The sequence below is a fragment of the Panthera onca genome, chromosome B2, assembly GCF_046562875.1.
Source record: "Panthera onca isolate mPanOnc1 chromosome B2, mPanOnc1 haplotype 2, whole genome shotgun sequence".
In the NCBI taxonomy this organism is placed as follows: domain Eukaryota; kingdom Metazoa; phylum Chordata; class Mammalia; order Carnivora; family Felidae; genus Panthera; species Panthera onca.
The window spans coordinates 124,217,805-124,244,287 of NC_138343.1; the positions used below are offsets into that span (position 1 = coordinate 124,217,805).

Below are 26,483 nucleotides of genomic sequence, written 5' to 3' on the forward strand. Positions count from 1 at the left end.
ATAGTGCTGTGTCCACAACAGGAAGGATACGTGGCTCTGAGAACCAAGGGGTGGAAGCAAGAGTGACCGTACTTACCGTCACTCCCAATGAGCTACCAAGGGACACAGGATTTCCCACCCCACCGCTCAGGTCTCTGCAGAGCCAGAGGTCCTTGTTCTCAAAGGCATACACCCTCCCTAGACAACACAACAAGGGTCCTGTTGAACTTCACCTATTGCTGCCACCTGGGGACTTTGGACTCCTTGTGTCTGGGTCCAGCAGACAAGAGCCACCATCTTGTTAGGGATGCCTGACCCTGGAGTGCAAGAGGAGGTAAGTCTGCTGTTACATGTTGGAAACTCAGGGCACCCACGTGGTGTATCCCTTGTACTCCTTGCCGAGTTAGAACTGTGAATGGACAAGTGCAGCAGCCCTGGTCCCAGAAGGGTTTGATTCTCACGATCTCAGAACCCTCAGGAATGAGAGCATGGGCCACACCACTAGGAAAGCCACTGAGATGAGCAGAGGTGGCAGTTGAGGGTAAAGGGCATGGAGTGAGTGGAGGAGGGAGGAGAAGTACCGGCTGTGGCCCCAGACCGGTGGCAGGAAGGGCTGTAGTTGGTCCCACCAAGCTCCTCTAAAAGACACTTTCTCCTCAGGAAGAGAGAAGTCCACCAGAGCCTTGGCGGAATGGCCCTCCGCATTTGTGGGGGAAGCAGACCCACAAGGTGCAAGGGGCTGAACTGTGGCAGGCATGGAGACATGCCACTTAGATCTCCTCTCAAGACTGGCCATCCAGCGGCAAGAAGTGTGGTTGGCTGATAGCCTCTAATTGGTGGCTTCATCGGGGGCCACCTTAGCTTTCAAGCTGAAGTCATACTATCCCAAGGGTTGGGGACCAGTGATTCTACTAAGCGGTGGGAATTGAAGGCATGCTTTTCTCAGAGTGGCCTCTTGCCAAAGACCAGACAAGGCAGTGGTAAAGGACCTTGCTGTTTCTGTCCAACACAGGAGACCTCCGGTGAGTGAACTTTCCCCAGAGTTCCCCATAGGTTGGGCAGCCGTGTAAGGTCATTACTGCAATCTGATAGCTCTCCTGGCCTTATCCTCCTTCTTCGCTTTTCCTTTTAACGGTGTTACACTCCAATAAAACCTTGCATTCCTAATGGTCTCAGGGTCTACTTCCTGAGGAACTTAAGCCAACATAGAAATACAGGCACTTTTCTTTTCAGTAGTTAAAATAAAGGTTTTGAGGTTGAAATGGCTCCTGTCAAGGGACAGAAAGGAGAATTAGGCCAGACTATTTGAATAAGGAGGACAGCGGCAGATCTTAAAGGCTTTGCGGGCCATAGCAAGGAGTTCGAATCCCATGGGCTGTAAGATTCTGTCTTTGTGGAGGGTTTCAAGCAGTGGAGAGCTATCTCTTGTTTTTAAGAGCTTATTTTTATGGTAAATTAAGAGCGGTTGAAGATGCACAGTAAAGACCACAAGACCAGTTGGGAGGTGTTTGCAGTAGTCTGGTTAGGAGACAACAGCTTGGACCTGAGAGACAGCCGTGGAACTGGTGAGAAGTGATTGGATTTGTGAACTATTTTGGCAGTAGGGTTCACATGACTTGCTTATGGTTGAGATGCGGCTTGAAAGGAAACAGGCCACAGGAATAAGCCTTGATTTGGGGCCTGAGCCATCGTGTAATGCCATTAATTGATAAAGTAAAGATGGTGGTGGGGGGTATGGTTTGGAGACAGGAGGTTTAAAATACCTTTAATGCAGGTGTTGCGTAAGCAGCAAATATACCAATCTGGAGTTCACAGAGGAAGTAAGGACAGGAGATGTTCAGGAATCACCAGTGTGTTGTGTGTGTGTATATCTATCTATATGTGTGTGTGTATATATACATATGTACATATATATGTGAATACGTATATATGTATATACATATATGTGTGTGTGTGTATACACACACACACACACACACATATTTAAGGCTATGGGATTAGATGTACTCAACAAGAAAGAGTATATAGCTTTAGAAGACTAAGAACGAAGCCAGGTCATATCATTCTCCTTCTTATAAAACCTTCATTCTTTCCCAATATTATAGAACAAAATCCCCCAATTCTTTGGGAGGACATCCCAGGCCTTCTATATTCTTGCCTGAGATGACCTTTCTACTCTCACGTCCTACTATGTTCTTCTGGAGACATTTTAACTACATGGCTTCCTCTAAACACTGGCCTCTGTGCCTTTGCTCATGCTATCCCCTCCATTTGGAGGGTCCTTCTTCTCCCACCTTCCCCCGCTTGGTGAAATCCTCCTTGTCCATAAAGTCTTAGTTCAGGTTCACAACCAATCCTTCCCCCATCCATCTAGACAAAAGTAACGACACGTGAGGCACCTGGCTGGCTCAGTCAGTACACATGCGACGCTCAACCTCATGGTTGTGAGTGTGAGCCCCACCTTGGGTGTAGAGACTACTTAAAAATAAAACCTTAAAAAAAAAAAAAAAAAAAGCAATGACATCTTCCTCTGAGACCCCTATCACTCAACTGCAAGTGAGTGAAAACCGCAGTGCACCTAGAAGGTAGACCACTCAAGGCTGATGCAGTGACTCTAGATGCAATCAATGGACCAGGTTCCTTTCCCCTTCACCTTCCACCCATGTGGCTTTCAACCCATTGGTGCTGAAATGTCGGAAAAGTACTGTTCTTCTAGCCTCCCATTCTTTCAGGGAGAAACAAAGCAACAAGAGATGGGACTGGCTCCTGTATCAGCAACCTTCCTGGAGATTTCCAGACCACTGCTCATGTCTCACTGGTCAAAATTGTACCCTCTTGACTACAGGGGAGGCTGTGAGGTGTAGCGTTTCAGTTGGGTGCATTGCCATCTCGAATCAATGTCAGGTGTTCCAATGATAAAGGAGGACACACAGGGTGTGGGATCCCAACAGGGTTCGCTGTGGTGCTCAGAGTGCTCTTCCTTTTCAACCATTCTGACACGTTTTACAGGATAGTTCACAGTGTGTGTGTGTGTGTGTGTGTGTGTGTGTGTGTGTGTGTTTCACTAGATTTGAAGCCCCTTAATGAGATCTCATCCACATTTTTAATGTTTATTTTGAAAGAGAGAGAAAGAGAGAATGTGAGCAGGGAAGGGACAGAGAGAGAGAGAGAGAGAGAGAGAGAGAGAGAGAGAGAGGGACAATCCCAAGCAGGCTCCATGCATTCAGTGCAGAGCCCTATGCAGAGCTTGATCTCACAGACTGTGAGATCATGACCTGAGTTGAAATCAAGAGTTGGACGCTTAACCGTTTTAAATCTTAGGACTCCCTTATACCTTGCCTAGCATATTAGAAGTATTTAATAAAGGGCTTTTTTAAAATGCCAAACACATGACTCCAGATTGCTCTAGTCCTTGTTCTATGAATAAAAGCTGACCTGTGTGGAAGGCAGAAGAGCTCATCGGAAGAGACTGTGTTACAGTAACTAAAGGGCTAATGACGGAAAAAGAGACCTCAGGAATCAAACGGACCTCAAAAGTCAGGTCCATGTTTTATCTGAAAGACCCTCCTTCTCACCCTGCCCAATAATATCCTAATATCACCCAAGTGTATAATCCTGTTGTACTCATTTCTTGATGGAATCTCAGCAACACAATTATTCATATTCACTTCATGTGCTGAAAACACATTAAGGCAGAACCGATAAAGCCAGTCGCATGCTTCTCCTGTCCTTCCAGGGGGGTGGTGTCTTGTCTCCTTGTTATTGTGACTCTCCTAACGAATATACTCCCACCCTCAGGTGAGAAGAAATGGTTGTAACCCACATCCTTCAGAAATAGGAGGGCAGAAATCAGACCGAAGTTGAGGTGGCTTCCACCGGACAGACCGCACGACCGTTTGTTTCTCCCCCAACTCTCAGGAAAAATAAGGCGGAAGTAATTTGTCCCTGGGACTTCTATGATTATCAGTGACTTACGGTCTCAGGATACAAGGAAGAGTCAACAAGTCTACCCTCACGGGTTTTTTCAAGGTGACGGGGTCTGTAAACAGACCCCATTCCTCACAGAGGAATAAGGTAGCAAAGCTGCCATATTGGTCCAGGGAGGAGTCTAGATTCTGGTTTCCCTAGATTTCATCCACGCCTGTGAAGAGTTCTCGCATCTCTCCACATGCCACACCACCTGAACTATCAGTCGATACATTATTCATATTTATCCAAAAGTCCAGAGGACTGTTCAGGGCTGTTTTTCCATATGTCCTTTGAGATGGCACCATCCACAGTATCTGTGATGTTCCCTCTCCTCTCTGTTGGGTCCCCACCTCCCACAGGCACCTTCTGGTCTTCACTGCTGTTCTGTTTGTATCCAGCAAAGCACTCACCAGTTCTGTGGAAGAAGGCCGACCTTATTATTCAAAAATGCACGCACAAACGAAAAGCAGTAAGGTTCAACTATTTCCTTTACAATTGTTTTATTCAAAGCAAATTTTCAAACCTAGTATCCTTTTTCTTTAAAAACGGGGATTTTTAAAATAGTTTTATAATTAGTGGTGATGTTGTTTTACTTTACCTTCGACATAAATGATTTATATATTAAGTTAAAGTTGTCTCATATTCACGTACATTCTAATCGGGTTTAGGGAGCGAGGAGGTTTCATATTCAGAAGCCAACACCACTTTTCTAAAATGTAGAAGAGGAGATCCTCGGGCCCAGCACGGCAGACGGTAGCTCCAAATGGTGAAAAGTCCTTTAGCCTTTGGCCAAATATCAGGTCTTCATTGCGGGCTGTGTGAAAAGAAGGGTTTTGTTTTCTTCAGAGGATGGAAGAAGCCTTCATTCCTTAGGTTTGTGTTTGTCTCAAAGCCGTGTCTAAAATGGGGGTCTACGGTTGTGATGTGTAATAAACCTTTTGATAGTCTGGCCCGTGCGGTCCAACGTTTAGATGATGTTTTTATGCCGAAAGAGATGACCGCTGGTAGCCGTACTGCACACGGGCCAAGGATCTCCGTGTTGTCGTCTCAAGTCCTTCTAATGAAGGCGACAAGGCTTGTTTCATGTAACCAACAAATAAAGGAGTCCAGGTACACGGCAGTTGGGAGGGAATGGGGGCGGGGGAGGCACAAGAGTAGGACGTAAAAATAAATACTTTACACACTTTTCTCCCACGCCTATAAGTATTAAAAATTCTAGCTGGAGAAGATTAGAAGGTAATTAGCCAACTCAATTACTTATAAAAAATATAAAAACTCACAAACCAAATGATGCAAAAAATCTTTTTAATCTAAAATCTCATTTCCCAGGGTTAATTAATAGCCAAGCCCTGCCAATTTTTATTAGTGTATTTGACTAACAAGAGGTATTCAGCATTTTCTTCAAAGTATGAGAATATAGAATAGATTCTGATAAACCTTTCTAAATGGGGGCATGGTACTGTATGTAGGCAGGTCAAGGAAAAATAGCCATACCTATATCTTTGGTGTCACCAAAAGGATATCCAAAAAAGTCAGCAAATGTTGACATGTCAAGCGATAAGAAATTGCCAAATGCGAGTTTACACTCTGGTAAAAACGGCCGTAAAAGGAAAATCTCCACCCACAGTTCTGTAGTGCAAGTCTTCAAGTGGAATTCTGAAAAATAAGTCTATTTCATAAGCAGGAAACAGCTTCCAGCAGCGTTATCACTTGCCCCTCTTCCCTTCTCTCCCCTCTCACCCTCTCTGTGCGCGTACGCGGTCATCTTCGTTCTCAAGGGAGGCCTCGGCCGCTACTCAAGGAGGAAAGTCATGAAAAGACTGCCCACGTGTCTAAAACTCAGGCCAGAAGGCGTGTGTCTGTGGCCGCACCGGAGCAGGCTCCAAGTGACTGCCCTGCCACTTCCCCACATTTGTCATGTTCACGAAACCAAGCCTTTTTTCCCCAGGAAAAAGTACCTGAACCCATTAGTCATTTAGCCCTTTCCCATCGTTTTGGGTTCATCACGACACAGCTCACCTCGAAAGCACGCCGGGGCCGGGACCCCGTGTCCTCTGCAGCACCAGCAAATATGCCACCTCTTTCTTAGAAGGAATGGTTCTCTCCCCTCTTTCTTCAGAAACTCACTAGTTTCCCCAAACAGAATACTTTTCAAGCAATTCCCACCTAGTCCAGAAGATTCCATGTTTCCACCCAGCATAGCAGTCTTTCCTTCTCCTATTTCTGTACATGCTGTTTGTGTGTGTGTGCGCGTGTATGTGTGTGTGAGCGCACGCACGCGTGTGTTTTAACACAAAAGGGTTCAAAATGCACACATGCACACCCTTCCACACACACACACACACACACACACACACCCAGCATTTAGTCAAAAAAAAAAAAAGGGGGGGGGCGTGGGGAGGAATAAAAAAAAGAAATCTTCCCCAGGAAGCACTTCTGGAAGTTAAGCTTCTACTTGCTTTTCAGCCACAGGGCAAGTGCCGAGAGGAGGCCTAAATAACACCCCCCTTCCGCTGTAGGGCTGGCAGCGCCCGGGGCCCACAGCACAAACGCTGAGCGGGATCCACGGGCAAGGCAGGGAAGGTACCTGTCAGACTTCCTAGAGCGAGGTGTTGTGCGTCTCCCTCACGTTACCTGGGAGACTCACGTTCTCGTCCCTAGCTCTCTTCCCCCAGAGGACCTCCACACCGTTCTGATGGACCCGTGCGCTCCGCAGTGACTGCCCCGTTGGCGGGGCCGGGACCCTGTGCCTGCGGCGGGGCGGCGGGCTCCCCGCCACAGAGCAGGCTGCCCTTGTCCGTTTCATCCCCCACCGGTCCATCCAGGGAGCATCCCCTCGCAGCACCCGGGGCCCGGCGAGCCCGGTTGTCTACAGGCTCCAAGGCTTCCCCTTCGCCTTCCGAGATGACGGTCATGGGGCTGCTCTGGATCCGGTTCCGCACGCTGTATCTGCTGCTGGCCGCAGAAGGCGGGGTTCGGCTGCGGCCGTACCGGGGGCCGGAAAAGGACAGACTCCGAGGCATCACACCTTCGTTCTTGGCCCACTCCTCCTGGGCCCGCCTGTTCTTGCTTGGGGAGCAGCTTGACGGGCTCTCGGGGGCGTCTGGTGAAGGCTCTGACCTTGATCTCTGGAATCTAGGGTCTGTGTTCTTCAGCATCTCGGCTGCAGACATGCGGGCACTCGTGTCTGCCCGACTCCCCTTTTTTAGCAGCAGAGCTTTGAAGTTGTCACTGCTGGTGCTGCTTTTACGGACACTTCTCTGAATTGACCCCACTTGCTTCGGGGAGGCCAGGCTGGGGGCAGCACCAGTGGGTGTCACTGGCGGGGAGGGAGAATGGTTTCGGGAGTGATCATCATCTGAATCTTTACGGCCAAGGACTTTCCTCTTGGATCTGAGATTTAAGAACATGAAGATAAAGGTTCATTCCCAGTGGGCCATGGGATGTCGGTCACAGCCGCCCTGCTTCTCTTACTGCATACTCCGGTCACCATTTATTAAGGTTTCCTTTAATAGTTTATTTTATTATCATGTGAGCCCATGACCCAGCTACAACAATGATTAACTCATGGCTGCCCTTCTTTCATCTGTACCCTCACTGGATTACTTTGAAATGAATCTTAAGATATGATATTAACTTACTGTGGTAAGGATCATTTCAAAAGTTTCTATTGCCGTATTTTATTTAACACTCCCGTATTAGACTGATCCCGAGTGAATTTCACTGCCGACCACCCTTGTTTGTAATCTTCCTTTTCTTGTTTGGTACTAGCCCTTCAACAGGGCTAATAGATAAGTCAACCCCCAGAACATCCCCTACCATGAGGGAGGCCCCCACTTCAGGTTCTAGAACAATTCTACAGCTCTGCGTTCTCATACATTCTAGAGTGTAACATAAAACCAGGCTTCCTTGGCTCTTACTGGCCCATATGTCAACTTCTGAAAATCCAGTTTTCCAGAAAACTAGAGTGAACCTTCCACACCAGATCCTGTTTCCTGACTGACTTCAGAAAACCTCTCAGTGATCAAGACAATCTGAAGAATGTGGGTGGAATGTGACAGAGGGGGGGCCTTTAGGGAAAGTTAAGATGTTTCCCAGAGGTGTTTCTTATCCTCAGTCTCTAAGAAGCTTGCTGTTCAATGTGTTTTGTACGCAGAGTGACTCAGAGATAATAAAGCAGATGAGCCAGGGGGCCCCTTGCTGGTCTCTTCACAATAACAACTCAGTCTGCAAAGAATCTCTCAGCCAGATGCAGGTGCTTTAAGAAAAACTCGGTACATTTAATAAAACAACGACATGGGTACATCTTTTTGTTTGCTATAAAATTATAGAATATGCAGCAGGTGCTTGCAGCACCAAGAGGTTGGTACTGTATATACAGATTGAGAGCTGAACTTGAGCACTACCAACCTCTAGCTGTGTGACCTTGGACAAGCTAGTCCTTTTTCATACTTGTAAAAATGGGGGCGAGGATACTACCCTCACAGGTTCGTGAGGATTCAATGAGATGAAGAGCCTCTGGAGTCACACAGACCTGGGCTAAATCCCATGCTAAAGCTTCCTTGCTCTGTGACCTTGGGCAAATTAAAGTTTCTGATCCTTGGGGAGCCTGGATGGCTCAGTTGGTTGAGCGTCCGACTTCAGCTCGGGTCATGATCTCACGGTTCGTGAGTTCGAGCCCCGCGTCGGGCTCTGTGCTGACAGCTCAGCACCTGGAGCCTGCTTTGGATTCTGTGTCTCCCTCTCTCTCTGCTCCTCCCCTGCTCACACTTTGTCTCTCTCTCAAAAATAAATAAAGATTAAAAAATTAAAAAAAAAAAAGTTTCTGATCCAGTATCCTATCTGGAAAGTGAAACAACGGTAGAGAGCTCCTAGTTTATCAATAATGATGAATGCAAATAACAGCCATAAAGTGTCAGGCATGGAAGATGTGCTCAACAGACCTGTGAGTGTCACTTAGGGAAAAACTGTTCTTTCTTCCTGCCGCTAGGCCCACTTCAGTGCTGTTTTTACTTGGCCTTGCACAGCAAGACACGGGAGGAATGGACCCCTAATGGCTGCCCTGGGCTCGGTGCTCCCACAGTCCTCTTCATGCTTCTGGCCAAAAAGAAGCCCCCAAAGCAGAAGACAGGAGATGGTAAGGACTGAAACAAAGTCTGAAGGGTGTCCAAAGCTGGCGTGGCACCAGCCCCTTTGAGACTGCAGAGCCTGGCCTATGACCCTTTGGTCCAACGGCTCTGCATGGTTGTCAACAGACAGCAGTGCTCTGGAATACATTAATGACCAGCTGACAGAAACCACAAAAATAATAACATCGCAGAATCTTAGAGCTGGAAATGGCTTTAGCTGGTGTGGTCTGACCAGGGAAGGTAACTGATACCAAAGAGTGAAGTCACACAGCTTAATATAAGAACTAGGACCTGATGGAGTATCTTCCTACCCATAGTGCCTGACCTCACAACCTATAGCAGTCACCTTAGACAGTGAATGATTTAGCACTGAAGCTATGTATATTGCCTTATTTGAATGTCTCAAAAGCAGTTCTGCCCATCTCATTCTTGCAGGTACTGCTTTGTAGCCTAATTTTTAGTTTGTTTTTTAAAAGGTAAGGGTGTACAGGGTGCCTGGGTGGCTCAGTCAGTTAAGCGTCCGACTTCGGCTCAGGTCATGATCTCGCAGTCCGTGGGTTCAAGCCCCGCATCAGGCCCTGAGCTGACAGCTCAGAGCCTGGAGCCTGCTTCGGATTCTGTGTCTCCCTCTCTCTCTGCCCCTCCCCTACTTGCATATTCTCTCTCTCTCTGTCTCTCTCTCTCTCTCTCGCTCTCTCTCAAAAATAAACATTAAGAAAAAAAAAAGGTAAGGGTGTGCTGAAATCCATACATCAAGCCACAGGTATACTTGATTAAAGTTATGGCCTTTAACTGTAGATTTAGAATTAAGAGAGGAGATGGGAATTTATAAAAGTTTTTGTTGTTTCTCAAAAGCAGCTGCCCCTGAAAATGAGAATTAAATCTAAGCACACAAATTCTCTGCATATATGTATGTATACACACGCACACACACATACATGCTCTGTGTGTGTATTTCCAAAGAAGATGGCTATAAAAAGCACTCAAACAGTTAACACTGGCTTGAAAACTAATTACTTCAATAAATATAAAAATTTCACACCTCAACTGGTGTTCTACATTTTCCATCTGGCTTTAAATCTGAAGTGAATTCATTTGCATTATAAAATTTGAAAGCTGTGGGTTCAGTTTAGATACTCTTTCTTTTAAATTATTAGCTTAGGTGGGGCGCCTGGGTGGCTCAGTCTGTTGGGCGTCCGACTTCGGCTCAGGTCATGATCTCGCGATTCACGGGTTCGAGCCCCGCGTCGAGCTCTGTGCTGCCTGCTCAGAGCCTGCAGTCTGCTTTGTGGATTCTGTCTCCCTCTCTCTCTGCCCCTGCCCAGCTCATACTCTGTCTCTCTCTCTCTCAAAAATATATAAAACATTTTTTAAAAATTAAAAAAAAAAGAAGTTTCTAAATTATTAGCTTAGGTGCTGAAGAATATAAAATAAAATAAAGCCCAAAAAAACAGACTTCAGATGGATTTTTATTATGTCCGTTAATACATTATCAATACCAAAACAGAAATTAGCAGTCGTTTTCCCTCGCTCTCCAATCCATACCCTACTTGGTCTCCATTTCTATCGCGTGTACACAGAATGACACAGACGGGCTGATTTCCACATCTGTAGTAGATAGAATTCACTACTAGGAGGCACCACAGATTTTTCAGTGTCTTAAGAAGGTTGCCAAAGTAAAATATGGAAGAGACATTTGGCGTATTTTTCAGAAAAGCACATAGTAAATTGGCCCCACAATAGTTGGGTTCCTCACTGAGACCAAGTACTTAGTACACAGAGCAAAGAGCAACGTATCTTCTCTGTAGACTGCTATTTTAAATATATATGTCTGCCCATTTAGCAAACCAGTGCATTCCCTATGAAATGAAAGATGCCACATCCTGGAAGAATTTCCTGATAGTTAAATTCCAACTGGTTTCATTTAATCCAGAAAATATTTACGGTGTGCTTATTATGTCTCTAGCATGGTTAGAATAGAAACCTCTGTATAAACTTCTACAAATGCCACTAACGTCCATTTCAAAGACGTAGCATTTTTCATTTTACAGTTTTCAGAAATAATTTCATAAGTAGCTACACCTTTCTATTTCTTTTTTTTTTTTAATTTTTTTTTTAACGTTTATTTGTTTTTGAGACAGAGAGAGACAGAGCATGAACAGGGGAGGGTCAGAGAGAGAGGGAGACACAGAATCTGAAACAGGCTCCAGGCTCTGAGCAGTCAGCACAGAGCCCGGCGCGGGGCTCGAACTCACGGACTGCGAGATCATGACCTGAGCCGAAGTCGGACGCTCAACCGACAGAGCCACCCAGGTGCCCCTACACCTTTCTATTTCTAATGAGATCAAAGAAACCATTGCTAAAGAGGCAGTCTTTAGGGTCTTTGGGGGTATCGTACCAATGCTAGAGCCAAGATGTAAAGAACCTAATTCCTGGGGCACCTGGGTGGCTCAGTCAGTTGAGCGTCAGCTCTTGATTTCGGCTCAGGTCATGATCCCAAGGTTGTGGGATCAAGTCCTGTGTCTGGCTCTGCCCTGAGTGTGGAGCCTGCTTAAGATTCTCTCTCTCCCTCTGTCCCTCTCCCCTGCTTGTGCTCTCTCTCTAAAATAAAAAAATAAAATAAAAATAATAAAAGACTCTACCTTTAAAAAAGAAAAGAAAAAAAGAACAGAATTCTTAACAAACACCTAATTACCCAGCTTGGTCCCCTCCCCACCCCCCAACTCCTCCCCAAGTTAGATATTTATATGCTGCACAAAGAATTTCAGATCGGGATAACACTGTGCTTTTCATCTCATGCAACAGCCTTGTCAGATTCCAAGAGCTGGGAAAACAGTCCTGACACAAGGTTACTTACATGGAGAGTCAAATGATTTTATAGGATGCTTCGTTCCGGGAAGAGAAAAGGGACCTTGATTCAGGGCCACATAAGGTGCTGGCAGCATAAAGACACTCATAAGAGTGTCCAAAAACACTGTGGTAAAGGAGTTGAGAAAGCAGCAAAGGATTGATACAGCTTTGTGGTTAAAAGTACTTGCACATATCCAATCTCATCTACTCTTACAGTGACACTGTTACGAGCACGCGGCTGTTTACAGCCAGAAAAATAAGGCAATATATATATATAGCTTTGGTGCTAAGTCATATTCACTCTCTAGGGTGACCATATGTGAAGACTCTAACAGTTCAGCCAGTTATTTTGAAACATTTACTCTACATTTTTTCTTAAAACCCAACAATTTCTGATGCCAGTAGATGGCACTAACAGTATACACTAACAAATTCAATTCCTTTCACTCCCGCTTTGAAAAGACTGTACTCTTGTATGGCAACATTTTAGTAGCCAAAGAAAATTGCGCTAAAAAAATCCTGCTATTCCTGTGAAGTAAAAAAATAATAATAAATGAATAAATAAATAAATAATAATAAACCACCCTTAGGAAAGAAGCAATCCTCTAGAGCTTAGCCTGTGCCTATCTTCTGTCCACAAAACACAGCATTCCTCCCCCTGGACTAGACCATCCGTCGCTCTAATCCAGTTCTTGTAAATACTCCATCACGTGACTGACACATTGCATTTCTTGCCAGCAAGTGCAGTGCTGGGCAGAAGGCGCCCATTGAGTCCTTGTCCCCACGTCTTCATAAAAATCAGTGGAACAAAGGAGAACAGAAATTGGGAGTCAGAAGAAAAAAAGGAAAAAACATAGACACAACGCTAAAAAAAAAAAAAATCAAGTTAATGGGTGACAGAAAAAAAGCTCAAGGAAGACAGACTGAGGAACCACTTAGAAAGACTCAGAGAGTCGATCGCCGATAAGAGCGAGGAGCTCGGGATACCTGTGAATAGCTGCGAAAAGGTCTTCTGTGGTCCGGGGTCTGCTGGGGGTCATCACCTCCTCACTCCCTTCTTCCCTAAGGAAGTCGCAGGCCTCCGAGGAAGCAGCCCCTGTGTCCGGCTCCGGCACCCCGGCTGTAGAGAAGCAAGCCGATACAGGACGCGCACAAGTGACTTGAATTGGCACTTTTCACCAGGCTTCCCCATCTGCTTCCCTGCCATTCCCGATAACGTGAGAACCCCGGGACAGGCAGTGGGGTCGGCAGTTTGATCTTTTATTTGGATCACAAATAAAAGACAGCCAAAGCTCACTCTCTTCTGTTGAAGTCCGGGGCTCCTACTGAATCTCTCCCTCCGATTTTGTTGCAACATTTCTTTGCAGCTCTCCAGAAGGGAGATTACTCATTGCTGTTTAATAAACACCCTGTCTGTTGCGGACCACGCTGCCCCTCTATTTTCTGACGTTCAGTAAGCCCTACCCTCAGATCCAGATTTTTTTTTCTTTTTTAAATATCATAAAATGCCAAGTTGGTAACCTAAGTGTGAGGCAGCACAATGAGCCCACATGCGGCTAGCTTTACCTTGAACATGCACCGGCCCTATCTTCTGCCTGGGCTGCATGTGGTCGGAGGGGAAGGAGAGAGAAAAGCAGACTCACGCCCTCCGTCCTGTAGAGACAGGCAGCTCTCCGCGCTGCCTCCACCGTCTGCACTGTTCTCGGCACCTGGCTCCTCCTGCTTGGCGGCTGGCGAGACATCGGGCTGCACCATGGGGACATTGGCTCTCACTCTGCCGGGGGAAGCGGGAGCTGCAGCCCCTCCCTCGAGATCCGAGCCGCCAGGACCGGTCTCGTCTGGACCGGCCCCGGCTCTACAAGTCTCGGCTGCCTCTCCCCTCGTGGGGCTGGGCGATGCTCCGCTCACGTTCTCCGCGGGCTCCGCTGTGAAATCTCTCTGCGGAGGTGGCACCACAAGGAACAGTTTGGGCTTCTTGGAAATGGGGGGTGGCTTCCTGCCGGGGGACTGGCCGGGGGGCTCCTGGAGCGGGGCGGCCCCGGCCTCCGGCTCCGCGGCGCGGCCCGGGCTGCGGCTCAGGAGGCCACGCTCGGCTGCACCGTCCTGGTGACCCTGACTCAAGCTCTTGGCAGGAGTCGGCGGCGAGCCTGTCACAGAGGCAGTCTGGCTTTCACTCTCCATTTCATTTATGCTATTTCGGGATTTCAGGAAAGCAGATGGCTTTAAATGATACTGGGGAACAACCGGAGTTAGTGTTTCCTGAGATACTTGTTCATATAACAGTGCTTGCTCGGGTCCTGAGTTCTTTTTCACGGGCCTCAACTGTACCATCTGCAATGCTTCCGTGGTTATCAGGGGCATGGGGGGTCTACTGCCCTCCTCTTTGCTAGCGGGCTGCCTAACGGCCTCCCAGGAGCACTCGGGCTGGCCGGATTTTTTGAAAGAAGGCCTGGCATCTTTCATCAATTTGGGGTCAAGGGGTGGGGCAGGCGGGGGAGCTGAGGAGGGTACCGAGGCAGGGGGAGGCGGCAGGGAAGCCGAGGCACCCAGAGGAAGGGGGCTAAGTGCCCTGGGGGGAGGGGGAAAGACCTGGCCAGGGAGGGGACAGAAGGGAGTGAGAGCTTCCGGTGGTGGAGGGGGGAAAAGGGGAGACTGAGGCAGAGAGCCCTCGGGGGAGTCTACTAAAGGCGGGGGAGGGGGAAGAGGAACCGCAGCAAGGGGAGAGGCCAGCGCAGAATCCGGCTTCTTCATCGTCCCGCTTCCTTCCGTGGAAGTGTTGGAAGACAGGGAGGTGGACGACGAGGAGATGGACACTGAAGAGATCAGGGAGGACTTCCTCTCTGGCACCTTGGGCTTGGTCTTCCCCTTCCCGTTTGCTGGTGACGCGCATTTTAAAAACACAGGCACAGGGGTGAGCGCTGTGGGTGTATTCGACTGGCTGGAATACCCACTGGATGGAGAAGTGACTCTGTGGGACTTCTCCGGTGACGTGACCTTTGGTTTGACGGCGCCACCGGGCACCTGGGGCATCGCGGTCCCGGAGCCCTCCTGGACCTGGCAGGCTGGCCCGTCTCCGGCCGGCGCCCCGCTGCCGCCGGGGCAGCCCCCGCCGGGGATCCCGGGGTCTTCCTGCGCGCCCGTGTAGTCAATGTAGTACCCCCAGGGGTCCGCGTACTCGGACTTGACGCTGCTCGTGTCGCTCTGCGATGGCGTGGCCCCGCACAGGGAGTACACGTTGGGGGCGGTGGCCGAGGTCATGCTGCTGCCCGCGCTCACCGTGCTCTGGCTGCGGGAGCGGGACAGCCAGGGCTCTTCACAGTCACTGCAGGGGCTCTGCGAGGGCGAGCTGCCGCCCCTGGCCTTGCCCGGGAGGTTCAGCTGCAGCGAGTGCTGGAGCGAGGCGATCAGGCTCTCGTTCAGCGCCTGTCCGTTGGCCTGCACGCCCTTCTTGGGAACCCTGCGCAGGGAGTCCGTCCGGGAGGGTGGTAGGGGCGGCTTCTTCGCTTTCTTCAAAGAGATGTTACGCGAAAGGGACTTGTCGTGGTCACGTGGCCGGTCCCCTTGGCTCTTCCGAGCTCGCCCATCAAAAACATTGACCACACTGTGCCTGGGGTTCCCGAAGCCATCGCTGCTATTGCACAGGTTTCCAGATCCGTGTCCGGGGTCGGGGTGCATAGATGCGTAGAAGCCATCGTGCTCCTCTGAATACAGGGACCTGGCATCATCTTTGGTCGACGTTTGATCCAAACTGCAGCTGCTCATGTTACTTCCGGGAGTGGAGAAGCCGGGAGTTGCCGCACGTGCCTTCAGTGGGGATGCCCGCCCGTTACCTGCGGCGCCGTATTCCCAGGGCTCCGAGCTGCCGTGCCCCCCGCCCTCGGAAAAACCGGACTCGCTTTTGCCATCCACATCCTGGGCGTGCGCTGGAAAGCCCAGGCTGTTTTTACAGTCGTAGGTCATGGCTTGGGATCCATTCTCCCGACCAGCTGGAGTATTTCGAGAGACCGCTGAATCACAGAGGGAGGACAGCATGGCTGCACTGGGGGGATGGGGATCTAGGGCCTGGGAAAGAACAGTGGGGTGGCCCTCAGTCCAGTGACCGCCGTGAGACTGATGGCCCTCTTTACTAGCATGCCTGGACAGGAGGTGCTCTCTGGATTTTGCCTTCAGGTATGAACAGGAGCTGGTAATTTTACCGTCCAGCTGTCCTGGACTGTGAGCAGCGTGAATAATAATGACCTCCGGAGAGGACGAGAGCGTGGCGTTTGGGATGATGCTGGTGGAATAGGTTGCGTGAGGAGAAACCACGCACGCTGGGCTAATCACGTTCTCAAAGTGCCTCAGCTCCTGGGACTTGGGCCTCAAAAGTGTTCCGGTCCTCGAGGCACCTCCTAAGTGTCCTAGGTTTTCATCTACTTGCGGGTTCCCGCTCTGGTAGGGGCGCGCGCCATCCAGGTCTTCCGCAGGGCCCAGGGGACCCAGCCGTGGCTCGAGGGACTGGATGTTTGCCCTTGCTCCAGAACGTGGAAGGCTGTGGAAACCAGCATCACTGTGGAGGCGGGAAGGGAACACGATACCCGCGGAATCGCTCAGCACAGACATGTTCCCAGAGGAGCCTGAGAAGTGGCTCATCTGGGCGGCGATGCCTTGCCCCTTCTGTGCCCTGATTCTTCTCATGGAAGGTGGTACAACTTTCACTTCCTCAGTCTGACAGCTGGAGTCCCTGGTTTCTGAGCGCTGCCCAGCAGCCCGAGAGCCGTCAAGCCTTCCCAGTGTGGAGTAGTGGTCTGGGGTATACACTGAGTGAGCACCGACCTCATCCTGGCCGGTGCCTGATGCTGGAGATAAAGCAGAAAGAGGCTTGTTACCTAAAAATAAAAATATGTTAGTTCATCACTGATACCCTCATCCCCTTTTTACTCTGCTGTACTTAAAAATATTTTTTTTTCAATTCGATTTAGTTTTTCTTTCCTCCTGTAGGCACCTGAGAGTTTAAACAGTTATTGATACTCCTAAAAATAAAAACCCTTCTTATGAATGTCATGTACTTCTCTCGATTTGTACTTCAAACCCTTCAAATTAGGGTTATTCATTTCTTGGAGCTCTAAAACCAAATGAGAGCAGGTATGTTTAAAGGTGGGGTGGGGCGGGGCGGGGCGGGGCAGGGAGGGGGGAAGCATAAGGAGGGCCAAACAGAGAGGGAAATGGATGAGAAAAAACCTTAAGTGTAGATAACAGTTAGATTTCAAAATACCTAGAAAGGAACAGAATCTTAAAAACACAAATCCAACATGAAACCAACAATTTAGCCAAAGTGGAGAGGCAGAGAGAGAGAGAGAGAGAGAGAGAGAGAGAGAGAAGGAGAGGGAGAGAGAAACCAATTCATGCATAGTAACTAACCACTAGGACACATTAAATCTTGAAAAGTAACAGCAAAACCAGTTTTCTCTACACTGTTTCAAAAACTGAAAAATTCTCAATCATGGGCTTTGCTGAGCAATGCAAGTTGGGTGCCTGCTGGCATCACTGTTCACCTGGGCAAGGACACCAGTGGTGATGGGATTCCCGCGAACTCCTTCCCTATCCCACATGAACCAACTACGTGTCCCTGACTGGACATCCAAATACCAAGGACATTACAAAAATGGCAGCGATGTTCTTGTATGAACCATAAAGGAGATGTCATCCTGTGAGGAATAAAGCATAAAGCCTTTTCCTTCACTGTGATGACGGAGAATATTTTTATACTGGTATCTTTTAGCAAAGAGGATCTGTTTCCTCCCCCTACTTCTCTGCCAGTTACGCTCACTGAAGACAGACAGACACGCGCATGTGCGCACACACACATGCACACAACGTTCTCCCTTAGAAAGAGAGGAAGTGGGTCAAAGGGCAGGAGCAGGAGAAAAATCCACTTTGAGGAAAGAAAACAAAAGATGAAGGTTTTGCTATTTTAAAAGGTATTTTAGTAGGTGGGGAAATCGACTTGCATGGCTCCACCGGTTTGCTTCCAAATATTCAAGTTACCTTATTCCATTGAACAATGGATTTTCATGCTTTTTCTTCTAAGATTGAAGCCGTTTTGCACGGGATCAGTGGTAGATTTTTAATGGTCTTTAAGGGCCATAAACAAAGTACTGATTCTTTCAGGTAACAATTCTGAATGTGAAACCATTTTAGGCTTCTGAAAATAGAAATATAACCGTTTCTTCGCCATTTACAACCCAGTACAACTTTCTTATTAACCAAGTTTTTCTAAAGACTTTAAAAAACATGTGTGAAAAACAAGTCACATATCATCCGTCATAGGGACCACCAAAGTTCTATTCCCAAAACAGACTGCCTAATATTTTCATAGTACAAAAAGTGTCACATATTATAGGATATAGATGAACACTATCTTGACCAGAATTCAATAACAAAAACAGACTATAAATAAAGAGATGTGTGGGGCACCCGGGTGGCTCAGTTTGTTAAGCATCTGGCTTCAGCTCATATCATGCTCCCATGGCTCATGGGTTCAAGCCTCGCATCAGGCTGTGCACTGACAGTATGGAGCCTGCTTGGGATTCTCTCTCTCCCCCTTCTCTCTCTGCCCCTCCCCCCTCTCAAAATAAATAAATAAACTTAAAAAAAAAAGAGAGGACTGCAAATATAGACCTCTCAGGTGCTGCTAAAAATCTTGAATGGATTTATCTGATTTTACAACATAAAGAAATAATTATATTTTTTCTTCTACTTATTACGCAATACTACAAGGTATGTCGAATTAAAAAAAACATATGTAATCAAAGCTAGTTAATTTAAGGTTTAATAGATGGATTTTTAAAAAGTCATGTCTGGTCTTATGTTCTTAATGTTCTTTGTACAAACTATCAAAAATCATTCAGAAGGGGGATTCCTTTAAATGAAGCTTTTTCTGCTTGGGGAATACATATTGTTCAAGGACTATTCAAACTCTTCAGGAGCCAAATATAATTGTATACCAACAAAATAATCCGATCTGATTCTAAAAGATGAAAACTCATAACGGGTTGTTCAAATACATTTCTATGTATATATAAGATAATAAGAGTAAAGAAAAAATTAGAAATTTTGTCCGATTCACTTAAATGGAAGGCAACGAATTCTAGGCCATAAAGACTTTAGACAGTAAATCTCATAGCTTGACTTCAAAGTACAAACTGGCTCATCTCGAAAATAAAAATAAAAATAAAAATAAAAATAAAAATAAAATAAAACAACTCGTCTCTAGAGTCCACTGTTTATGGTTTCTGAAGTGAAAAGTGCATACAATGAAGCACAATCAACTTTAATTCTGGAAGAGTCTCTGGTTTGATTTTTAAAACTCCAAATCTCCAGCAACTTGGGCAGTGTCTAGTGGACGGGAAGTATCTTTCCTAGTGAATGTTTTCTTTTCAGATAATCATATCCTATTTTTTTTCTAATTTGTTTGACTCAGCCATACTTCCCTCTCCTTCGTATCTAAAAAAGACTAATTTTTAAGGAAAATACCAAGTGTCTATAAGCTTTCAAACCAGACACCTTTCAAGTACGGAATATTGGGGAGAAAAGGCAAGATCAACCAGAAGTCATAAAATGAAGGAAGAAAATACATGATCCAAATTTTCTGCTAAATGTGACTCTATTCAATATTTACTTATTTTTGAGACAGAGAGAGACAGAGCGTGAACAGGGGAGGGTCAGAGAGAGAGGGAGACACAGAATCGGAAGCAGGCTCCAGGCTCTGAGCTGTCAGCACAGAGCCCGACGCGGGGCTTGAACTCACGGACTGTGAGATCATGACCTGAGCCCAAGTCGGACGCTTAACCGACTGAGCCACCCAGGTGCCCCAAATGTTACTCTATTCAAAGGTTATTTTCCCTTACTCTATCAATCCTTTCAACTAGTCTATCTATAAAACTACAGTTGTTTCATTTCTTTTCTTTCTTTTTTTTTTAAACTAGCTCTCACTTCAATACAGCTGTCTCAGTGGACCACCAGCTATGACCCAGGTTACGTCGACTGCGCAGTGACATCAACTGTCTCTGTTCGGCCAAGACCACAGCGCAATGATGTGGGCAGAGCTATTTCCTTTCTTCCACCATTGCTGGTGTTTCTACATCACATACAAAAGAGATGGGAGCATGGGCCCCAGGGACTCGATTACTGATTTTAAAAATACAATTACAGAAGACCTGATTTACCTAGCTGATCAGATCATTCCACTAAGATCAAAGAGGCAACTGAGTTATTGGCTCCACACTGGTTGGTTTAGTAATAAAAGTGATAAATTTCATTATCTCTGAGGTTCTAGAAATCATGTTACATATATACATAGAGAGAGAGAGAGAGAGAGGGAGGGGGGAGTAAACAGGGGAGACACAGAGATAATTCACACTGAATACTTGTGTGTATGTATATGTTTTTCTGAGTCAAATTATTCTTATACTCTTTGCACAAAGCCATCCAAAACCTACCTATTTTGGTTGCACAGCCATTTAAAATGTAGACTACCCTGAAATATCAACCTTGTTATCTTACAAAGGGCATGTCTTTAAAGTCACTCCTTTAGGTTAAGGAACGTCCCCTAAAAGACCAGTTAAAATATAAACTTTGCTGCAGTGCTGTAAGAAATTAGCCCATTAAGTATCTACTGAACATAAGAGTATGTACTAGTCTCTCACATAAGTTAGCTGTCACCTAAAGGAAGAAAAAAAGAGAAAGAGTCTGAAAGAATGAGATCCAGGAGGACCGGCCCAGATCTGGAAGCAGATGCAGGGGCACGGACGGAAGACAGATTTCTTAAACCCTGTAGATGCAATCTTGCCTTTGTTTGCAATAAGACCCTGTGTTATGAAATAAGACGGGCACTTGTATGTCACCTGGGTCACCGGAACTACCTAGAGCAAAAGCAAAGCATTGCTATTCTTGTCCCACTGTGGCTTCAGTCTGGAAGGCAGAGCATACATATCGGAGAACTGGGTGGCAGTAAAAGAGAGAACGCCAGGTAAAGAAGAGTGAGCCTTCTGTCCCTAAATCAGGGCATTTCAGCACGTGTTTTGGGAAAAAACACACAGGAACAATGTCTGTAGCACTCGGAAGCTGAAGCAGGCAATGCTACCTCAAAGTATAACAGATCACTAGAGCTAGGATAAACCCATTTTGACTCAAAGACTGCGGGGCAAGTTCCAAAAGAATTATCCCGAGTATCTAGACTGTAACCTACAAAAGCAAATAAAAGTAAAAACATCAGGTGAAAGCAACTAGGAGGAAATAAGTCCACAGGTTGGCTGAAGAGAAAGAGGCAAATTTCAAAATAGGTAGTATTAAGTTCCCTACGGTAATTACAAAAGCAGCTTTTATGTTAACCTATAGTGAACCTACCGGCACCAAGTGCTTCACCTGTATGAATTCATGACACCCTCAGACAACCCTATGAGGTATGTTCTGTCAACATCAACAACCACATTATTTGCATGAGGAAGGAGACTCGGGCAAGTGAAGTAACCAGCTTGAGGCCACCCCGGGCGTCAGCGGCAGAGCTGGGATTCAAATCCACACATCTGGCGCCAGAGTCCCTGCCCCGGCCCAGCGTGCGCTGCTGTCTGTGTAGACATTCCCAATGAGCCCATTGAAAACCAAAGGAGGAAGGGAATATAGAAAGAGGAGAGTGAGAGGGTTACCCAAAGCATCTATAAATATAAGCAGAAATAATATGGATAGGTGAATTATGAAATAAATAACCTTCTCCGCTAGCCCCCCCCCAAAAAAGATGGGGGGGGTTCTTTCTTTTCTGTTTTTATCACTGGTTGAAAAATATTGAATTAAAAACCTATGAAACTGTTTCCTTGGACATTCCATGAAGGCACTATCCAACATAAATGAGTATTTTCTGTTGTACTGAAATTTACTAATTATATCACACTTGCTGTCTCTTTGATGACAAAATGGCCATCACCGTTGTCAGTATTAACTAACGAAGTCCATCGTCATTATCTGGAGTCCCAGAATGAGTTTTTGGCTTTATGAAAACTTAAAACCTAAACGAAAGGTAAATTTCATTGTGGAAATACCCAATGTGCAAGGCACATGGAGATGCTGACATTACTGTAAATGTCTATCACCCCAGTTGACAGTCTTTACATAAGCTCTTCCTGTAACCGTCTCACCAAAACTCAACAAATCATCTGCAGGGGATGTTAAGACTTGTACCCAGTGCTGCACTCAGGAGAGAAGCTGGCCCTCTGGGGGCACCAAACGGCTATCAGAATGTATTGATCTCGTAAGCACCACAATGAGGTTAGCGTAGTAATGCTGAGCAGTAACGAGGGGCAACAGAATACAGTTCTGATGAGCCATACCTAGCTCCTTCTGTATGTTGTCAGGGACTCCTGTAATAGTCTTTCTCCTTTTGACTTTCTTCGGTCGTCTTACCAGAGTGTCTGTGTAAATTAGAGACCGCCGAAGGCTGGCCTGGCGATCGAAATTCTCCCCTAATATAGAGTAGTAGAACAAGCAAAGCAATGTTATTCTCAAGCAAGCCGACACCATGCACTCTCTTCGAGAAGCTTGTTGTAAAATGATAAGAAGGTTATTAATAATGATGTTAGCCAGTCATATGATGATGAATGAATGCCGAAGGCCAAAAAAAGAAGGAAAGCACATTATCGTCATAAGGCTATTTTTTCATTTCCGGTCTACTTCCAAAGGAAGCACCTTGATCTCACTTGCACATGAGCTGGGGTAACAAGTGCAAATTTGTTAACATGACTTGAAGAGTGATTCTCTGTTATTTACAAAAATGGGTCATTTTGGAAGTGTTTTACACAGGCCCTATCGTCACCAAAATCACCCTTCGCATCAGCGTAGGGTGTGGTGAAGGCAATGAGCGTATTGTATTCACTTGTTCTCTCTAGAGAGCAATATGATGTCTTGTCCTGTGTGAGGATACAAATAATCAAGAATTCTTGGATGCAGAGCTTTCTCTTTCTGTCAAGGAGGCTGACCATTTGGGCAGGCTGCGGTAATTGTTATGGTGTAGATACAACTTGTAATGACCAATAAAAAGCCTTATAATGATAAAGTACTTTTACCACAATGAGACCCAGTAGCACTGCTGTTGTTAAAGCTGAACTGCTTTCTTTCTGTTTCTTGATCACTTTTTACAATTGATCTTAATTCAGACATTTCAGGTAGTTTTGCAATCAAACCTAGAATGCCATATCCACAGGACTGTTTTCTGTCCTCTAAAGTACGAACTTGTGTGATTAGCACACCAATGGAAACCATAAAATAATAAAGTATCAGTTACTGATTGGTCTGCTTTAAATTATTTCCCAGTTTAATTAAAGAAAGTTTTGTAGTACTGTCTCTGTTAAATGGTTATTCTCCTCAAAAAGAGATTTAAAAAATACATATACACACAAATGATATACTCCCATCATGCTTACGTTGTACAAAAAGAAGTATATAAACATTCACTCTTTTTAGCAATATTGACACACAAAGTGAGTATGTTGTAAACAAGGCACCCTCTATTTAAATAGGAATAAACTGTGATTAGAAACTTCTTTAAAGCAAAACAGAGGATAAAAGATCTTTTCATGTACGAGACAACATTTCATGTACGAAGCAACAAACACAAATAAATGCTTGCAGCTTTGTTCCTAATGGAGAAAACCAGAAATGATTGAGAGAAGATGGTGAAACACCAGGAGGTATCATCACTGTAATAAACGCATCACTAAGTACAATAGCACGTATGATGCTTGTAAGGGGGCAAGCCACGACTTCAATGGTCCATAGTTCCCTGCCGCAGAGGAAAACAATTTCCTTGTATGAAGGTATTAAAAACAGGCAAAACATCAACAGATAGCTGCATTTAGTCTCTACTTTTGCTTCCTTAAAAACCAAAACAAGAGATAAACCACTCAAATCCCAAGGAAATTAAGAAACAAACCATGAGAATGGACATCTAAGACATATGCCATTAAAGGCACCAAACTCTCCATCTTGCATCATGGCCTCAAATGTCTGTCCCCGATGGTGGACTAAACATTTCTTGAGGGTAGGTACCATGATTCTTGTACTTTAGCACCCCCTGTGTCACTCAGTTCAATGCCTGACACAAAGTAGTTACTCAGTAAATATTTGTTGAGAGGCACTGGTTCACTCCCTTTCATTGAAAAACAGCCTTAGTCATGGTTACTACTTAGAAATAAACTTAGCTAACGGCAGACATTAGTACAAAGCCAGCGTGCCAAAACTGTTAAGCATGGGACCACTCTATTTATCTTCCAGGTGGAAGGCTTTTAATCCACACGGCGAATAGGAAACCTACACATGTATGCATTTCATTTGAAACATTTTTTTTTTTTCCTTCCTCAACTCCTAGAACATGATGATTCCCTACAGGACTATGACTGAGGGGATTAAATTGATTTTCATGCTGGCAGCTCATTGTGCTAATGTTCTGCTGCTATGCCTGGCCGGCTTCACTCTGGACGTAAAATAATATATTTATCGACGTTTCTTTCCCCTGCTGATCCTGACTGAAAATCAAACCGGAGGGTCAATGTTCATCCAAATAAATGAACACATGACAATTCCCTACAGGAAGCTCTATTTTAGTCTCAAAAGCCTTCTAGGGCTGCAGAAACACATCATTTAAAGAGGAGGAAGTGGTATAACCTAGGTCAACTCGACTGCTAAAAGTGAAAATTTTAAATTTAATGCTTCTTTGTGTCAGAACAGTAGAAAAATTAACATCTTTATGTAATGCATGTATATGTATGTGAACACATGGATCCAGAAGATGGACCAAGACACATGCAACTAGATACTAGATTTGATTATTATAGTTCTGAAAATGTTACTCACTCAGTTAAAAATAAACTACGTTTTGACATAACTCATTTTGCTCACTTCTTTGTCATTTGCCTTTCCTACGTGGCATTTGAAGGCCTCCTTTTAAACTCTGTGTAATTCCTATCTACTTAGTCATCAACAGGAGGGAATTACAGCGCAAAGAAATGGCAATGTCTTCTGTTGTTACAATGCATTTCATTGCAAATGATTATTTCCGAGGCTGTAGTTACTCTGTTTTAAATTTCCTGATCTCAAGATAATGCATTTATCCTAATTCCATTAAGGACTGCCGTATTTCATAGCACAATCTTCTTATCTTACAATATTACTTTGGAGGCATCTAATCATATATAATGTAATTTATGTTTCTGCTGCATTTAATCAATCAAATAATGTAATGCGTTTTCTTATAGAAAATTTGTGTGCACGTATTCCATTAAGCAATAAACACACTTTATTCTGAAACACAGCCACTTCTAAAAATAACCTTAAAAAAATATGATCTAGGTGCATGAGAATCACATTTGGGAAGATCAACGTTATTTGCAAAGAAAATGGAATCAAATACTACGCTATTCCTTTAAGGCTTAAATACAATCAATGCGGGAGAATGTACCTGGAATTTAAAATAATTCATGCACTTATTTACTAAATTTCTCAGGAATTCAAAATAGATGTAATTTTTATTTTAAGTGTAATTTTTAAACATCTGTAAGGTTTTTTTTTTAAAAAAAAGTCTGCATTAACTATCAAAATACAAAAACCTTTCTAACAGCAGACCACAGCATTAGCTTCAGAAATACAGCAAGGGTGCTATGGGTTTCCATCCTAATTTTTTATGAAAACTCAGCCTTATTGGTCACCTGATATTTTTTAGGTTCTGGCCCTAGAGGCCATGCTTTTGTAAGGACTGGTTATTAATGACGATTATTAGCGACCAGTTTCTCTTGAATACACTGTCCAATGTTAACTCTGAACACATCTATTTTACATTTGGTATGCTTCCCAAACCACAGACCTTTTTTATGAGGTACGGAACTGATAAAGCAGGAAAATTCTGGTGTCTTTTAACAGTTCCTCTAAGTTCATGAAATACTGTCTTTGAGCTTCACGTACCTTGTTATCTGTCCCCTTAAATATTACAGATGATTAAAATCTGAGCATAATGTTCCAAAAGAACTTGAATTTGAAGATTATAGAATTCAAATCATGGGGATCAAAATATGACTTGACCATCCTCTTAACTTTAAAACAGTATTTTCATAATTCTTACTGTTAGTTCACTTGATATTCTTATTTTAAGCAATTTGAGAAGACAGAAGGGGAAGAAAATCTATCACTCAAAAATATCACAAAACTGTTACCTCTTCACTTCCATAAATACTACATAAAACAGCCCTTTAGAAGGGAAACGTCATTGTTTCCTTACCCAGGGCCACACTTAGAAGATGTTCCCAAATAAACAAAATATTTTAAAGAAGCAATTCAATGAAAAAAGACACACACATTTTCTATGAATTCCATGACATCAACCTTTGGTGACAGCCCTCTAATCTTACAAGCAAGAGATATTTCATATGCATGCACACATATAAATTTTAGTATTCCTTTCCTTAAACACAGAGCAGGAAGCCAGACTATAGCTATTTACCTCTGGTGTATAAGTGAGATGCTAAGAGCATATAA

The 26,483-nt window shown here is 45.1% G+C and overlaps 1 protein-coding gene across 4 annotated transcripts in view; it reads right to left on the reverse strand.

The window, feature by feature from the left end:
- Positions 1–4,418: 4,418 nt before the first annotated feature.
- NHSL1 (NHS like 1) overlaps positions 4,419–26,483 on the reverse strand; it is a 132,328-nt gene continuing 110,263 nt past the window's right edge. For 3 of the 4 annotated variants that reach the window (XM_060616775.3, XM_060616779.3, XM_060616777.3), the window contains exons 5-8: positions 22,292–22,423; positions 13,571–16,765; positions 12,915–13,047; positions 4,419–7,341 (exon numbers count right to left, since the gene is read on the reverse strand). In XM_060616775.3, the coding sequence (XP_060472758.3) occupies positions 6,606–7,341; positions 12,915–13,047; positions 13,571–16,765; positions 22,292–22,423 (4,196 nt within the window). In that variant the 3' untranslated portion in view covers positions 4,419–6,605. The remainder of the gene's footprint in view (positions 7,342–12,914; positions 13,048–13,570; positions 16,766–22,291; positions 22,424–26,483) is intronic. The other variant, XM_060616776.3, reaches the window with a different exon arrangement.